General features: G+C 52.5%; 3 protein-coding genes across 3 annotated transcripts; 1 reads left to right on the forward strand and 2 right to left on the reverse strand.

Annotated features, from left to right (window-relative positions):
* Positions 1-7,893: 7,893 nt before the first annotated feature.
* LTHEOB_7178 (Myb-like protein x-like) lies at positions 7,894-9,401 on the reverse strand (the record flags this gene model as incomplete). Its single annotated transcript, XM_035516515.1, has 3 exons — positions 7,894-8,509; positions 8,679-9,223; positions 9,282-9,401. The coding sequence occupies 3 exons, from the start codon at positions 9,399-9,401 to the stop codon at positions 7,894-7,896; spliced, it is 1,281 nt and encodes a 426-aa protein (XP_035371625.1).
* A 181-nt stretch (positions 9,402-9,582) lies between these two features.
* On the forward strand, positions 9,583-11,250 carry LTHEOB_7179 (uncharacterized protein; the record flags this gene model as incomplete). Its single annotated transcript, XM_035516516.1, has 2 exons — positions 9,583-10,744; positions 10,826-11,250. 2 exons carry the CDS (start codon positions 9,583-9,585, stop codon positions 11,248-11,250), a joined length of 1,587 nt encoding a protein of 528 aa, XP_035371626.1.
* A 111-nt stretch (positions 11,251-11,361) lies between these two features.
* LTHEOB_7180 (Fungal cellulose binding domain-containing protein) lies at positions 11,362-12,162 on the reverse strand (the record flags this gene model as incomplete). Its single annotated transcript, XM_035516518.1, has 1 exon — positions 11,362-12,162. One exon carries the CDS (start codon positions 12,160-12,162, stop codon positions 11,362-11,364), a length of 801 nt encoding a protein of 266 aa, XP_035371627.1.
* Between the last annotated feature and the right edge of the window lie 445 nt (positions 12,163-12,607).

Genomic DNA, 12,607 nt, shown 5'->3' on the forward strand with positions numbered 1-12,607 from the left:
GAGTACCTCCGTCATGACCGCGGCAGCTCTTCTTCAACGCCCTCACGTGAAGCTTGCTCGATCTCCCACACGCGCATGCTCGGAGACGACTTCAAGACCCGGATGCTGTGTGGCTCGGATTCCGGAGCCCGGCGCGGACCAGGATTCCCATACATGTGCAAGCTCAGTCGAGCTCTTCCTGCTGGGCTGCTGTTGCTCCTCGGGATGCTGCTGCTCTCCGGGGCGCTGCTGATCTTCGGATTGCTGCTGCTCCTCCTCTCTATCAATATCCATCTCCGTCGTACTGCTCTTGCTCCTTCGTGTGATCAGGGTTGATTGCTCTGGACATCTCAGCTGCCATTGTCAGACAAAGCTGTCATCCGTGTTGTTATGTTCTTCGCGCGCGGTCAGTTCGAGTGCTGTAAAGGGGATCGATTGAGCACCCAATACTAGTGCAATTGAGGAGAGCAGGTAATGGGTTTCAGAGACAGAGCTGTAGCAGAAATGTTGCCGGCAGCGTGGAGGTCTGCGAAATGTAAGGAAGTCACAGTCAAGGTACGGTAAAGCTTTCATTCGAGGAAGCCCCGAGACCTAAAGCAGGCGTTGCTCGTACGGCGTAGATAGGGACGCGGTGTGGACTCAGCGGACTCTGCTGGACGAGTGAGAGAGTGAGGATGTCTTGCTATGCTGCCGGCCGTGGCGAAGGTGTTCGCGATGCAGCTTGAAGACGAGAGGTGGGAACTTGTCACCGACACCTGCTGTTTCGCGATCTCGGCGTCCATATCATCGAATACCGTCTTCTTAATGCTCTGTAATAAACGGGAGACTTGCGCTAATGGAGGAAATTCTGGAAGAGCTCCCGGATTCGGCGGCCGCAAGGAAACTCCGAAAAGAGATGGCCAGGATGAACCAAGATTCGCGATACCCTCGGGGAACAATTCCGAGCGATGGAATCCAATAACACCAACCTGATGCGGCCAAAGCAACGGAACTGAGTGCTGAAGCAAGGAGGCAAGAAAATCGCGAAGCTGCAAGTTCCAAAGGCATGGGCCGGCCCGGTTCAGAAGACCCAGAAGACCAAGCTCGATGAAGACGTGAAAAGCGGAAGCACGATCCGAAGGGAATACCAGGAGCCACTAAGAGCGGCAGCAAGCGTTACCGATATAGCGTAGAGTAAATTATGGCCGAGGATCTATTGGCCTAGCAATGCTCTCAGTGCTCTGTAGTAGTCTGCGGGATGTAGAGAAGTCGTGACCGAGGTGTTGCTGGTCTAGAGGGAATCTTGGAAAAGACACTGCTGGGCGACATTGGCCGATAAATGAGGGACTGGGGTGCGGTAAGGGGTATTGTCCTCGGAAAGACAACGATCCGAAAGTAGAATGAGGCCCAGAAACTGGGAGACATTAGCAGGGAGGAGGGAAAGGTGTTGACGTTGTGGGCTTGATGCGGTGCTGAGGTATACGGTAGTGGGGATACCGTTAAAGAAAGTCCCTTAGGACATGTAGTAGAAGCTCTAGTGAAGCCTTCCGGCCGAGGGAACGGAGTCGGGGCGGAGTTGTGGTTAATACAGAGCTGCGGCGGAGCTGTTATCGCTACGGTGCGAAACAGTCATGCACGGAGGGCGCGGATCGTCGGCAAGGCGCAGGAACATCCTGGAGACGCACAGATATCATTGTCGCGGCTTGAAGAGAAAGAGATAAGGCCGAGAAGAGAGAGGGCGTTGGCGGAGAGAAGCATGGACACTGCAGGTATTTCTGGCATTATGGAGGCGCGGCGGACGCAGGGATTCTGCTAAGTTGAAGTCGTAGTGAAGGCTGTTGGCCGAGGGCATGTAGTTGAGGCAAAATCGGTGTCAGAGGTGTGGCGGAGGTGTAGTAGAGTTGTGGTGGACGCGGAGAAAGGCGAATGGCTGAGAGAGACATGACCGGAAAGTCGTCGACAGCTTAGAGCAGCTGAATGTGTCGTTATCGAGGTAAAGTGAGGCTGGCAGTAAAAACTGCATCAGCGACCTTTGCCGGGCAATCACTCGCCCTGCGACTCGCGGATGATTCGACAGCCTTGGGGTAAAGACAATTGCGACCCTTTCAAATGTGCGTATTTTTATGCTGGTGGCGCGTAGGCCGCATGAGCTTCGTACACAGAGGATAGCTTTTGGGCAGCGGGGTCGCAGTTGGGGTTTACGCTGTAAATATGGGTCGCTTTTCGTAATTGCCCCCGAGTGGATTCCGCCACTTGTAATCAAATAAGGCTTCCGACATTTGACTCTTATACGAGCTCATAGGCAGTTTTCAATCAGTAGAGTCGTCCTTAGGTGGATAAAGTATGTTTAAACTGGCGGTGGTGACTTGCGTGACGCCCTTCTGCACCGCTGTATCAAGGTTTGACCATTCCGTTCGAAGCCACCAAGTCACGAGGCGTTCGAAGCGTTTCATTCTTGTGAAAGTAGATTGATGCTTCCCTTACTTCTGGATGCTGCTGAGCGACACGAATCCTGGTGGATTCTGCTGAGACAGCATCCATGGCGGATTTGGTCTTTCAAATATCTGATCCTCATCATTGTCCATTAGATGTTCTGCTTCCGGCATCGTGATCCATTTGCTATGAACTGCTTGCCGTCATGGGTACTGGAGCTGTTGCTTTCCGTGAAGTATTCCTGGTTCTCTCTCTGTGCAAACAACTCCATTCAATGGGTTGAGGAGCCTAGTACATGTGAGACGGTGAACCAACAAGCCGTTAAAGCATGCTTTTATTCTCAACCATGGGAGCTCCTCGTTGTTGGATAACTTCGAGCGTTGAGAGAACGCAGCCCAATATTGGCATTTAATTCAGTCTCTGTCGTACTGGAAGGGATGCGTATCTGTTAAGCAAGCGCGAGAAGGGCTCGTTGCATACTGCTTGCACGAACTCTTGAGTAGCCGCTGGCAGGTTGTTTGTAGTTAACGTGTACGCGAGACTCATGCTCTATCGCTTTGAGAATTCCTGTAAGGCGCAACATGTTGGGTAACACAGCTACTGCCATTTGGTGGGTCGTTCGGAGTTCTGATGCTATCACAGCAGACAGTTATCCCCACACGGCTAAATGAGATGGCGGCGTACGAAAGATCCCCGAGTACTTTATGTAGTCTTTTCCCGGCGTTGTCGTCCGATTGCCAGAGTGTTGGAGGGAAACTGTTGGATTCCGATGTGCGAGACATTGGTGTTGCACTAATTGTATGCTGGAAAGCTCAAGAAGTGACTAGCTGCGTGTGTCTGTAACACACTCTTTATTGTTTGTCTTCATCCAAGTCTTCACTCGAAGGATAGTCTTTCGGTCAACCTGCGTTGTCTGGTTTTCGCGGATGACTTCACGCAAGGTAATAGCGAAGATGTAAGGGCCTGTTCCTGTTGTAGGCGTACTCCGTATTTCCTGCGCGGAGGTCTTAAGTATCTCTCGTAGGGGTTTCATCAGTATCGGTGTAAGCCTAGGATGTGAGAGAAGGTGCTGCTCGTCATGAGGGAGTGATGACGTCTCGATACCCTAGAAGACTGTCCCGCCTGGGAGAATATTAAGCGAGCATTATAGAGACGGCGAGTGGCACTGAATCCCGTCAAAGAGTGTCCAACCTGAGGGATGTCTCTTATCTCAGTAAAGGCGCTAAGACGATAAACTCGGTTCATGACGGGAATATGAGCCTTAGACGGGTGAGGTGCTGCGAGACTGGGGTTGGGCAAGTGTACTGCTGCGGCAAGTGAGAGGTGATGGCGACCATTAAGCTGCCGGATGCCCTGGGAGGCGGAGACTGTCATTGAGGCTGATGAGAGAGATATGCGAGGCGAGCGGGAGAGCCGAGTGGGCTCCATGGTGCGCACTACCACGCTCAGGTGTGAGCTTGGGCGCAAACTGCCTAAGAGGCAAGGTACATACTTCATGAAGCGCCAGAGCTGTGATGGCAGTCACCAAATGAGGTCGTGGGTGAGGTTGGCCTCAATTCGGGTGAGCCGTGGGCATAGTGAGTGAGATTTTGGGCCACTCGCACTTCACAACGCCTCTGGAGACTGAGAAATATACTCAGAAATGAAGAAAAAGCCCCGCTGATCCCTTTTCCAATGTTAGAAGAAGCGGCAATTTCACTCGAGCATTGCCCTAGGAAGTGAGGCCGGCCGGCGGCGTAGTGATGCAATCGGGCGGCGTAGCGCGACAAGGCAAGCCTCAAAAGAAGAAAACCCTTGGGAGGGACAAGAACAAGCACAGAAGAAGCTCATGAGAGCAAACATGCGCTTAAAAAATCTGGTGGTGGATGGCCGCATCCGTGACGGTGAGCTCGCGGTCCTCATGGAAGACGGCCGCTGCCATACTAGGCAGGACGCGGAGGCGCTTTTCTTGGTTTGGACTAGCGTGGCAGCGCGCCAAGAGGTCTGTTCAACACCGTGGTCCGTGAGCGAGCGATGGTCGTGACCGTGACTCTTACCACCCGCCCGCTGCCCCCAACTCGCCCTACCTCAAAGCGCCTACAACCACGCCAGGGACCCGCCTCCTAAGCTTCCGCGACGTCTTCTTCTCTCGACTGCGCCGACAGAATCGCTGTTCAACCGACCCTCTCCGAGCGCCGACAAATTTTCATCTCTTCCAGTACACCTCTCATCGCCGACGCTGCGACAGCTTCCCGCTCCCTTGGTGCTTTAAGGTGGTAAGATGGCGGTTCTAACAGCCCGTATCGCGATAAGATTTTGTGCAAAAAAAAAAATCAAGGGGCAATTACCAAAAGCGACCCGTATTTGTCGCGAAATCACCAAATCCGACCCTTCAGCCTAAAAGCGACCTAAAGCGACCCGTCTACTTATATAAGTCAACACTCTCTTATTAGAATCTCTATTTTTTACTATAGTAGATATCTTTAGGCTTAGCTATTATCATTATAATAGAAAAGAAATAAGAATTCTAGTATTGTTGAACTTTTACGACGCGTTAAATATGGTGGATTTTAGCAGAGGGGTCGCTTTTGGGCTGGAGGGTCGGATTTGGTGATTTCGATATAAATACGGGTCGTTTTTAGTAATTACCCCAAAAATCAAAATGGCGACCGCCCCAAGCAAATGGATCGCTTATTTTGTCGCTCACGAGGATCAGTATTGCAAAGTGTAGCTTCATATATAGGCTTCTAGGTGTTCGAATCAACCAGGTGGGGGACAACCAGTACAAGACTATCCTCGGTAGCGTCCCCCCTTGGGAAGGGATGACCCGCTTGTCGAAGAGTCGACCAATCAAAGAGACCAAGCAGGGAGGGTAAAGCACTACCAAGAGACGCCAGGTACAAGCCTTTAGTGCCAGATGTGTTGCGTTTACATAGAGTTGCTACGATTTTGAAGACAAAGCTCTCTCAAGCGTACCGAACCGACCGTGCGAAGAGGTATCAGAGAACCTGGAATTCCTATCAGCAGAGAAAAAAACTTCTTTCTTATGAAGTCACCCGGCGCTTGCAGGGGAGCCACTCGACGATGCCCCAGCAACGAAAATTCATTTTTCCCCTACGAGAACACAATTTGAAGCAACTGTTGTCACCTTCATACTCGAATCTACACTAATAAGAACTACCTTTGCAGCGCTAGAAGTCGATATGCTTCCGCAAGTATCCCGATCCCGACGATCGACAGATCTCTAAGCTGTTTTCTTAGAACTGTCTTCGAGGACCCATTTTGGACGTGGAATAGCAGCAGTGCAAGATCCCGAAAGAGCACTCTTAATTCAACCGCGTTGGATGAGTTAACAAAGGGCCAAAAGCGCTACAAGTAGTACTTCGAGTAGGACGTACGTTTGGGCGACGCGAGCCAAGCTAGCCAACAAGATTATTATGCAGCTGATCAGAAGACAACGCAGCAGTTACGCGTAAGGCGGTGCGTTTCAAATCCCTTATTCTAGTCGTCATAAAGTACATTAAAACTCTAGAGAAAGATGAGTTCTTTAGGTGTAGAGACAACAAGAAGTACCACGAAGAGAAAGGAACAACTAAATGCTAGTAGAGATCTCGCGCCGTAATGCACTTAATTCAATTTGGGGCAATTACCAAAAGTGACCCGTATTTGCGCCGAAAATCCCAACTCCGACCCCATCGGTAATTGCCCCCCTTGAAAAGGCAGCTGCTTTCTCTTACTATTGTTGTTTAGCGTCCATTCGCGCAGAAAATCCATGGGGTAATTACCAAACAGCACCTCTGAGGCGTTGATATAACTGGGTGCATGACGGGAATATGGGAGAGGTGAGCATCGGGCTGGCGAAACGCTGCGACACAGTGACGAGGGGTTGGACGTTTGGGCAGAACCCAGGATGATCGGTCGTAGCAGTGAACACGTTGAAATGAGAAGGCAGGAGGCAAGGAACAGCGCTGATGAGGCCTGAACAAGCAGAAGCAAAAGAGAGTGAATTGTTGTTGTAAGCTATCTAAGGAAAGCCACTTTTATACCCGTGTTCCGTGCCTATACAAACCCAGTCTAGAAGGCCGAAGCCTTGGCCAGCCGGCCTGCCTTCGCAAGTAACGAAAGAAAAAGCCAACCATCTACACATCCTCCACCACCACAACAGAAGCCTGAGAACGCTGCTAGCAAATATGCTTCTATCCGAGGATGGTCGGGCCGAGTGGGGCAGAGTATAAGATCTACTGGGCTGGACAGCTTGATGGCGACGACTTGAGCTTGCGACAGCAGGATCCTAGGAGCACGCTTGAGCTGACAATGATATGCGAGCGAAAAGAAGGGAGCGGTGGTATCGTGACGACTTTGTTGCGCGTTGGACGAGCTGGCGACTCACTCGGGTGCTGCCCTGTGAAGCGAGGCCGAACTGGCGGCGTAGCGCAGCGAGGCAAGCTTAAAAAGAAAGAAATCTTGTGAGGAAAGAAAGGAAGAGCAAAAGAAGCTCATGGTAGTGTCCGGGCACTCAAAAAGATCTGGTTGTGGATGGCCGCAACTGTGACGCTGACACCGCGGCTCTCACTAAGTCGACCGCGCTGCCACAGCTACCATGTTAGGCAGGACGTGGCGGGGCACTTTCCTTGTTTTGGAATAGCACACAAGCGGTTTTAGCAGAGCGCTAAGGGGTCTGCTCAACAGTGTGCGCCTGGAGCCTAGGCAAATCAAGGTGGGCTATTGGTTTAAACGAGACGTCGATGGGCCACATCTTATTTGCCTTGATGCGCCTTGTGTGACTCCCTAGGGCTCTCATTTGGAGAGAATGCTACGGGAAATAGTGATGAGGCTTCGCTTGTGAGCGTACCGAGCCCTGATATCGCTGCATTCACTGCGAACTACTTTCCTTGTAACCATTCTCAAACAGCCCTACTAAGTAGGCGGTAGGTGCTGGAGAGGCAATGCCTTCAGCCGGACATTGGATTGCGAAGTGATGCAGCAGAGCGTTGCGCCCACAACCTTCATTAAAGTCGCGGCCGGTGTTCTGGCGGGCGTGGCGGAAGTGCTACCATATCCGGTATAGCAAAGGGCTCGCAATGCGCATGACTCGTGAGGACTTGACTCGCCAGCAGATGCTGACTCGCATTGAACCACTGCAGCATTCTTCGCACACCCCGCACTTCGCTGCTGCGATGTCTCCTCTCCCATAAGACTGATCCGTCCCCACGGTCCGTGAAGCTTGACTTGTCTGGAACTTAAGGGATACACACTTCTTCTTTGCTCGCATTTCACAAAGTAGCCCGCCGTGTTGGTCCTGTACGTGTGCGCTTCGTATTCTCATATCAATCTTCATATCGATTTCGTGCACCATTGAACTCGACCCTATGCTAATGTTTCTTAGTTAGAGAGTATCTAAACATGCACGACTTTATCGAAATCTTCTATCCATTGCATAATACTACTTAGATGTACCATCACAAGTGCACGATGCGTACCTTCGCAGTCAGGACGCCTGACTGCCTCTCTCGCCAGAAGCATCTAGTCCTGGCCGCTACCCGAGGTCTGGTTGTCTAGAGCTGCAATTGCTGCTTCTACTGCCTCCATCAACCCCGAGTATTCCTCAACTGTGGAACGTAGTTTCTGCTCACGTTCCCTCAGTTCCTTGATCTGCTGCGTCTGCTCGCCAGCAAGCTTCTCACCCTGCTCCTTACACAGGGCGAGAAGTTGCGCGTCAACGTCTCTAAATTCCTTTGAGGTATGGGGACCTTCCCATTCCTTCAAAGGACTTTCCGACGCGGCGTTGTTAAATGCAACGTCGATCCAGGCCTTCCTGGACTCCCAGTAAGGTCCCAATTGCCGTACACATTCGTAAATACGACGTGCATCGGCCTCGGGAGTGCCTTGCTCCGTTGGAAACTCCATACCGTCTCTCTCGAGGGTGGTTTTAAGCCTTTTCAAGGCCGTCTCCCACTCGCTTGGAAGCTCCTTCAACCGGTCAATCTCCTTTGAAGTTCGATTTTCCTTCAAAACTGTCCGCCCCAGGGCACTGAGGGCTTCTTCAAGGGTATCCACCCCCCCCTTGGTCGCTTCTTCCCCCACGCGCCATTCCGGGAGCTGCTCGAGACTCTCCAGTCGACACTTGTAGAGATGAAACCTTGGTCATCAGACCATCCATGGCCTCGTCAACCTTAGCTTTCAAGCTTTCCTCATGCTTGTCAAGATCTACTTTGCCCGGAACCTCATCCAATCTCTTGGTATGTGATTCAACGGTCTCAAGTACGGATGCAACAGTTCGTTGCTCCTCACTGAACTGTCCGATATACCTCTGAAGAGGAGACAAGTCCACTTCGAACTGCAGCGCCGAGACTTTAGACAAAGTCTGGCGATGCTGCTCTCTCAGCTCCTTCAGCTGTTCTTTAAGCCACTGTCTGTCTCCAGAAATGGCTTCTGTGTGGCGCTCATGCGCCACCTTTGTGAATTCGTCCAGCGAATTCCTCACCAGAGTCTTTGCCAATGCTTCCGCCTCTTGTTTGGCCTCCGCTTTGGCAGTGTCCCTGGCGTCTTTGAGCTCGCGCCGAGCCTCCGCGAGGTCAGCCTGGGCCTTCTTGAGCTCTCGTTTGGTCGCGCGAGTCTGCTCTTCGGCGCGAGCCACCCGGATCTGCATATTGACGAACGTATCCGTCAGTACCTGCAACTTGCGGCCGGTCAGTTTTTCAGCCGAGTCAGCCAAACGGTCCAGCAGTCGCGCCTGCTGCTCTGTGTCAACGCGAATGTGACTCTGGATGTCCTTCGCGCTCTTCAGCCTGTCCGAGGCTTCTTCTTGCGAGCGGCTCTCCTGATCAAGCTCATCTTTCAGCTGTTTAGCAACCTGTGGCGCAAAGTCAGCTTGTCTGCCTTCTGCGCTGCAAGGACGCCAATCAACTCACTGCTGTCACCTGCACTCCTGCTGCAGTGGCGGCGTCGTCAAAATCCTGCATGATGCCCTGGCACGAGGCCACGGCGGGGGTATAGTCCCCAAATGCCGTTATCTTCTTTTGAATTGGCATTTTCGATTGCTCGGTATGCGATGTTGGAGTGTGGGTGAGAGAGGACCGCCGCTCGAAAGATTACACCCTCGAGCGCCCATCGTCACCGTGGCCCGTGCGCTGGGTGATGGATGCATTTGCTACTCCAGGAGCGGGCATGCTCACTTTCCTTCCTCACCTAACAACCGCGAACTAAATCACCATGTCTTCTGACAGCGACGACATACCGATCCGCCCTAGGCGCTCCCTTACCACAAGCTCACGGCTACCAGGCGCAAATGCGCAAGGTGGGCAGGTTGGACCTGCCCAGCAAAGGATTCAGACCGGGTCTTCCAGTGGCCTCGAAGCAGAGTCTGAAGACGTTGACCTTGCGGAAGCTCAGGCGTCTCCCGACAGCGATAGTGAGCCAACGCAAGGCGAGCAAGAGAACACGCGTTCGGCCAAAGCTTTAGAGGAAGAATCTGATGCAGATTCGACCAACCAGGAGTCTGAGATGAACCAGACTGAGGCGGATTCGCAAGAGTCCGAGATAAGCCAGGATGAGGCGGACTCGCAGGAGGACGAGATTGTAGCAGAGCCAGAAACTCAGCATGTTTATCCAGTCTTCCGACCTGTTACACGGAAACAAGCCTCTGGCGGATCTGCTCCGGCGGCACCGAACACCTTCCAGCAAGAGCTAGAGAAGGGCTTCCACTTCCTAGCGGAATACGTGCGAGAGCAAGATCTGCGCAGGATCAAGGCGAAAGAGGTCAAGAACATGGACTCTGCCGCTTGGATCAAGCATTGCGTCTCGATTCTCGCCTCGACTCCCACGCCTATTCTCGCAGAGATTATGGGCGGGAATCTCGCAAAGGCAAAGATAGAGGACAGGAATGGCATAGCGAAGATCTTGCGCCCGCACGAAGAGCGGTTGAACTTGAGCAACGGTAAAGATGCGCCGGCTATTTACCACATTCTTCTTGTCGATAAGGACGGAAATTCGCCTTCGGCGAACGAGCTCACGCAAGTTATCAAAGTGCTGCGGAAGTACCCCAACAAAGGGGAATGGGAACTGGCCAACAAGATTGACCAGATGGTTGGCTCGGATGCGAAAAACAGATTCACAACTGACACGGCCAAGCAAGGTAGGAGACGCTATCTCTGCGATCTCGATGAATACAAGGTGAAGGAGCATCGAGTCCAGAACTTGGAGGAGTTCTGCAATGCTTTAGAGAGACGAATCCAGAATATACCACAGGCGGACCGTGACAAGCCGCTTGAAGCTCCGCTTCGGTATTTCGGGTACGGCGACGCTTTTACGCGTACGAAGTGCCACCTGACGCACAAGAGCTCAAATTACATCATGGGTCTTGTGGATGCAGTATGTAAGTTTCTTTTTAAAGGGAAGACTTACGGTTTACAGGCGTTCACCATTTATTGGTGCACAAACGTGACGGACTGTATAGTGTCCGAAATACTGTTCACCGCCATCGGTGATGGATACATCGATGATGGCGGTGGTTTTAGTCACGAGCCCGCAGGCTCGAACAACTGGAGTGGCCAGAAAACTACTGACCGTCAATGGGAGCGTGCTGCTAAATGGACTTTGAAGCACACTCCATATATACAAAACCTCGAGTTGCATCGAAAGGTGCTGGAGGAGGAAGCGAACCTTCCTCAAAAGATTGCTGAGCTCAAGGCTGACACAGCTAACCTCGAAGAACAGGAACAGGAGACCTGGGATGAGCTGGAACCCCAGCTTATCTCTAGGGTTCAGGATACTGTTGAAGCGTCCCGTACAGTTACGGGCGAAGTTAACAATTTCGTCGATTTATGGGACAAATTGTTAGAAGAGACTTTGGGCCATGAGTCTGAAGAGAGCGATGAATAGTTAGAACAGGGGTAGCTGAAGCTATCGTCAGGACAAGAATGTCGAATTAACAATTATCCATCTGCATCCGGACAAGAGCTTCAACCACCCATGACATGACGAATTATCAATTCACGCACTACTTAAACTGCGAAAAGAAGTCCCAAATCTGCGCTGGAGCAAAGGACAACCCCCAGCCCCACCATCCGGCAACGCGACATGACCGCCACCGTGCGCGATCCACCAGACGGGACAGCCGGGCTTGCAGCCGTCGTAAACGGTCTTGTTCCAGCTGAGGCTGAGCGGCTCGGGCGCGGGAGGCTCCTGCGGCGGCACCCCGCAGCCGTTGCTGCGCACAAACATGTCCCTGATCCCGCGGCCGGAGGCGATGGGGATGACCGTGTCGTTGACGCCGTGCTGGCCGAGGAAGCCGATGGGGGCGTCGCCGACGTAGTCACACCCGCTGAAGGCCCGGCCGAGAGCGCGGCGACGGCGCGGAAGGTGCGCGGACGGGCGCAGGCCAGCGCGCGCGACATGCTGGCGCCGTAGCTGAAGCCGAGAGCGTAGACGTGGGGCGTCGAGAGGCAGAGCGTCGAGGAGAGCGTCGAGAGCAGGGCGTCGACAAAGGCGACGTCGGTGCCGTTCGGGTTGGGCCAGCCGTTGTCGATGGCTTGCGGGGCGACGAAGATGGTGGCGGTGCAGCCCGTACCAGCTGTTGGCGTAGACGTCTTCCTGCGTGCCGTGCAGCCAGTGGAAGCCGAAGAAGAGAGCATGCGGCGTGTTGGCGTCGTAGTCGACGGGAAGCTGGAGGATGTAGGTGCGCTCTTGCTGCGTGGTGTTGATAGTCAGGCTGTGCGTGCCAGTGTAGAGGGAGGGCGCTGAGCCACAGCCGGCCGTGGTTTCTGTCATGAGCGAGAGGGTCCAGGCAAGCATTTTTAGAGAGAGCAGCCTAGAGAACGCTCGATTTTCTGGAAGACGGCCATGAGGACGTTTATATAGAGTCTTGCACCCTCCTCCCCCCGTTTCATGCGGGATCGTCGTTGTTTCCGACGCCTTGATATTAAAGATGGACCAAAGAGCATATACAACAGTATGTGGTGGTTCATCTCGATCGTCAAGAATTCGTCTAAGCTTACAACCTAATCTAGCCGATCACGAACTAGTCACTAATATCGGAAGACTAGTAATATTAGTCGCCGCGAAACTTAAGCATAATAGGCAAGCTAAGCTCGTGTCTTGAAAATCATTATACATTTCTCGTGATCCTCCAACCCGCTCTATATGACAACACTTAAAAATAACAGCCTGAGTTGATGCAACGCCAGCACTCCATCATGATGACATGGTAAGGAAAGAAAAGTAGTCCCTTATCGTAAGA

Source organism: Lasiodiplodia theobromae (assembly GCF_012971845.1).
Source record: "Lasiodiplodia theobromae strain AM2As chromosome Unknown scaffold_21, whole genome shotgun sequence".
Classification (NCBI taxonomy): Eukaryota; Fungi; Ascomycota; class Dothideomycetes; order Botryosphaeriales; family Botryosphaeriaceae; genus Lasiodiplodia; species Lasiodiplodia theobromae.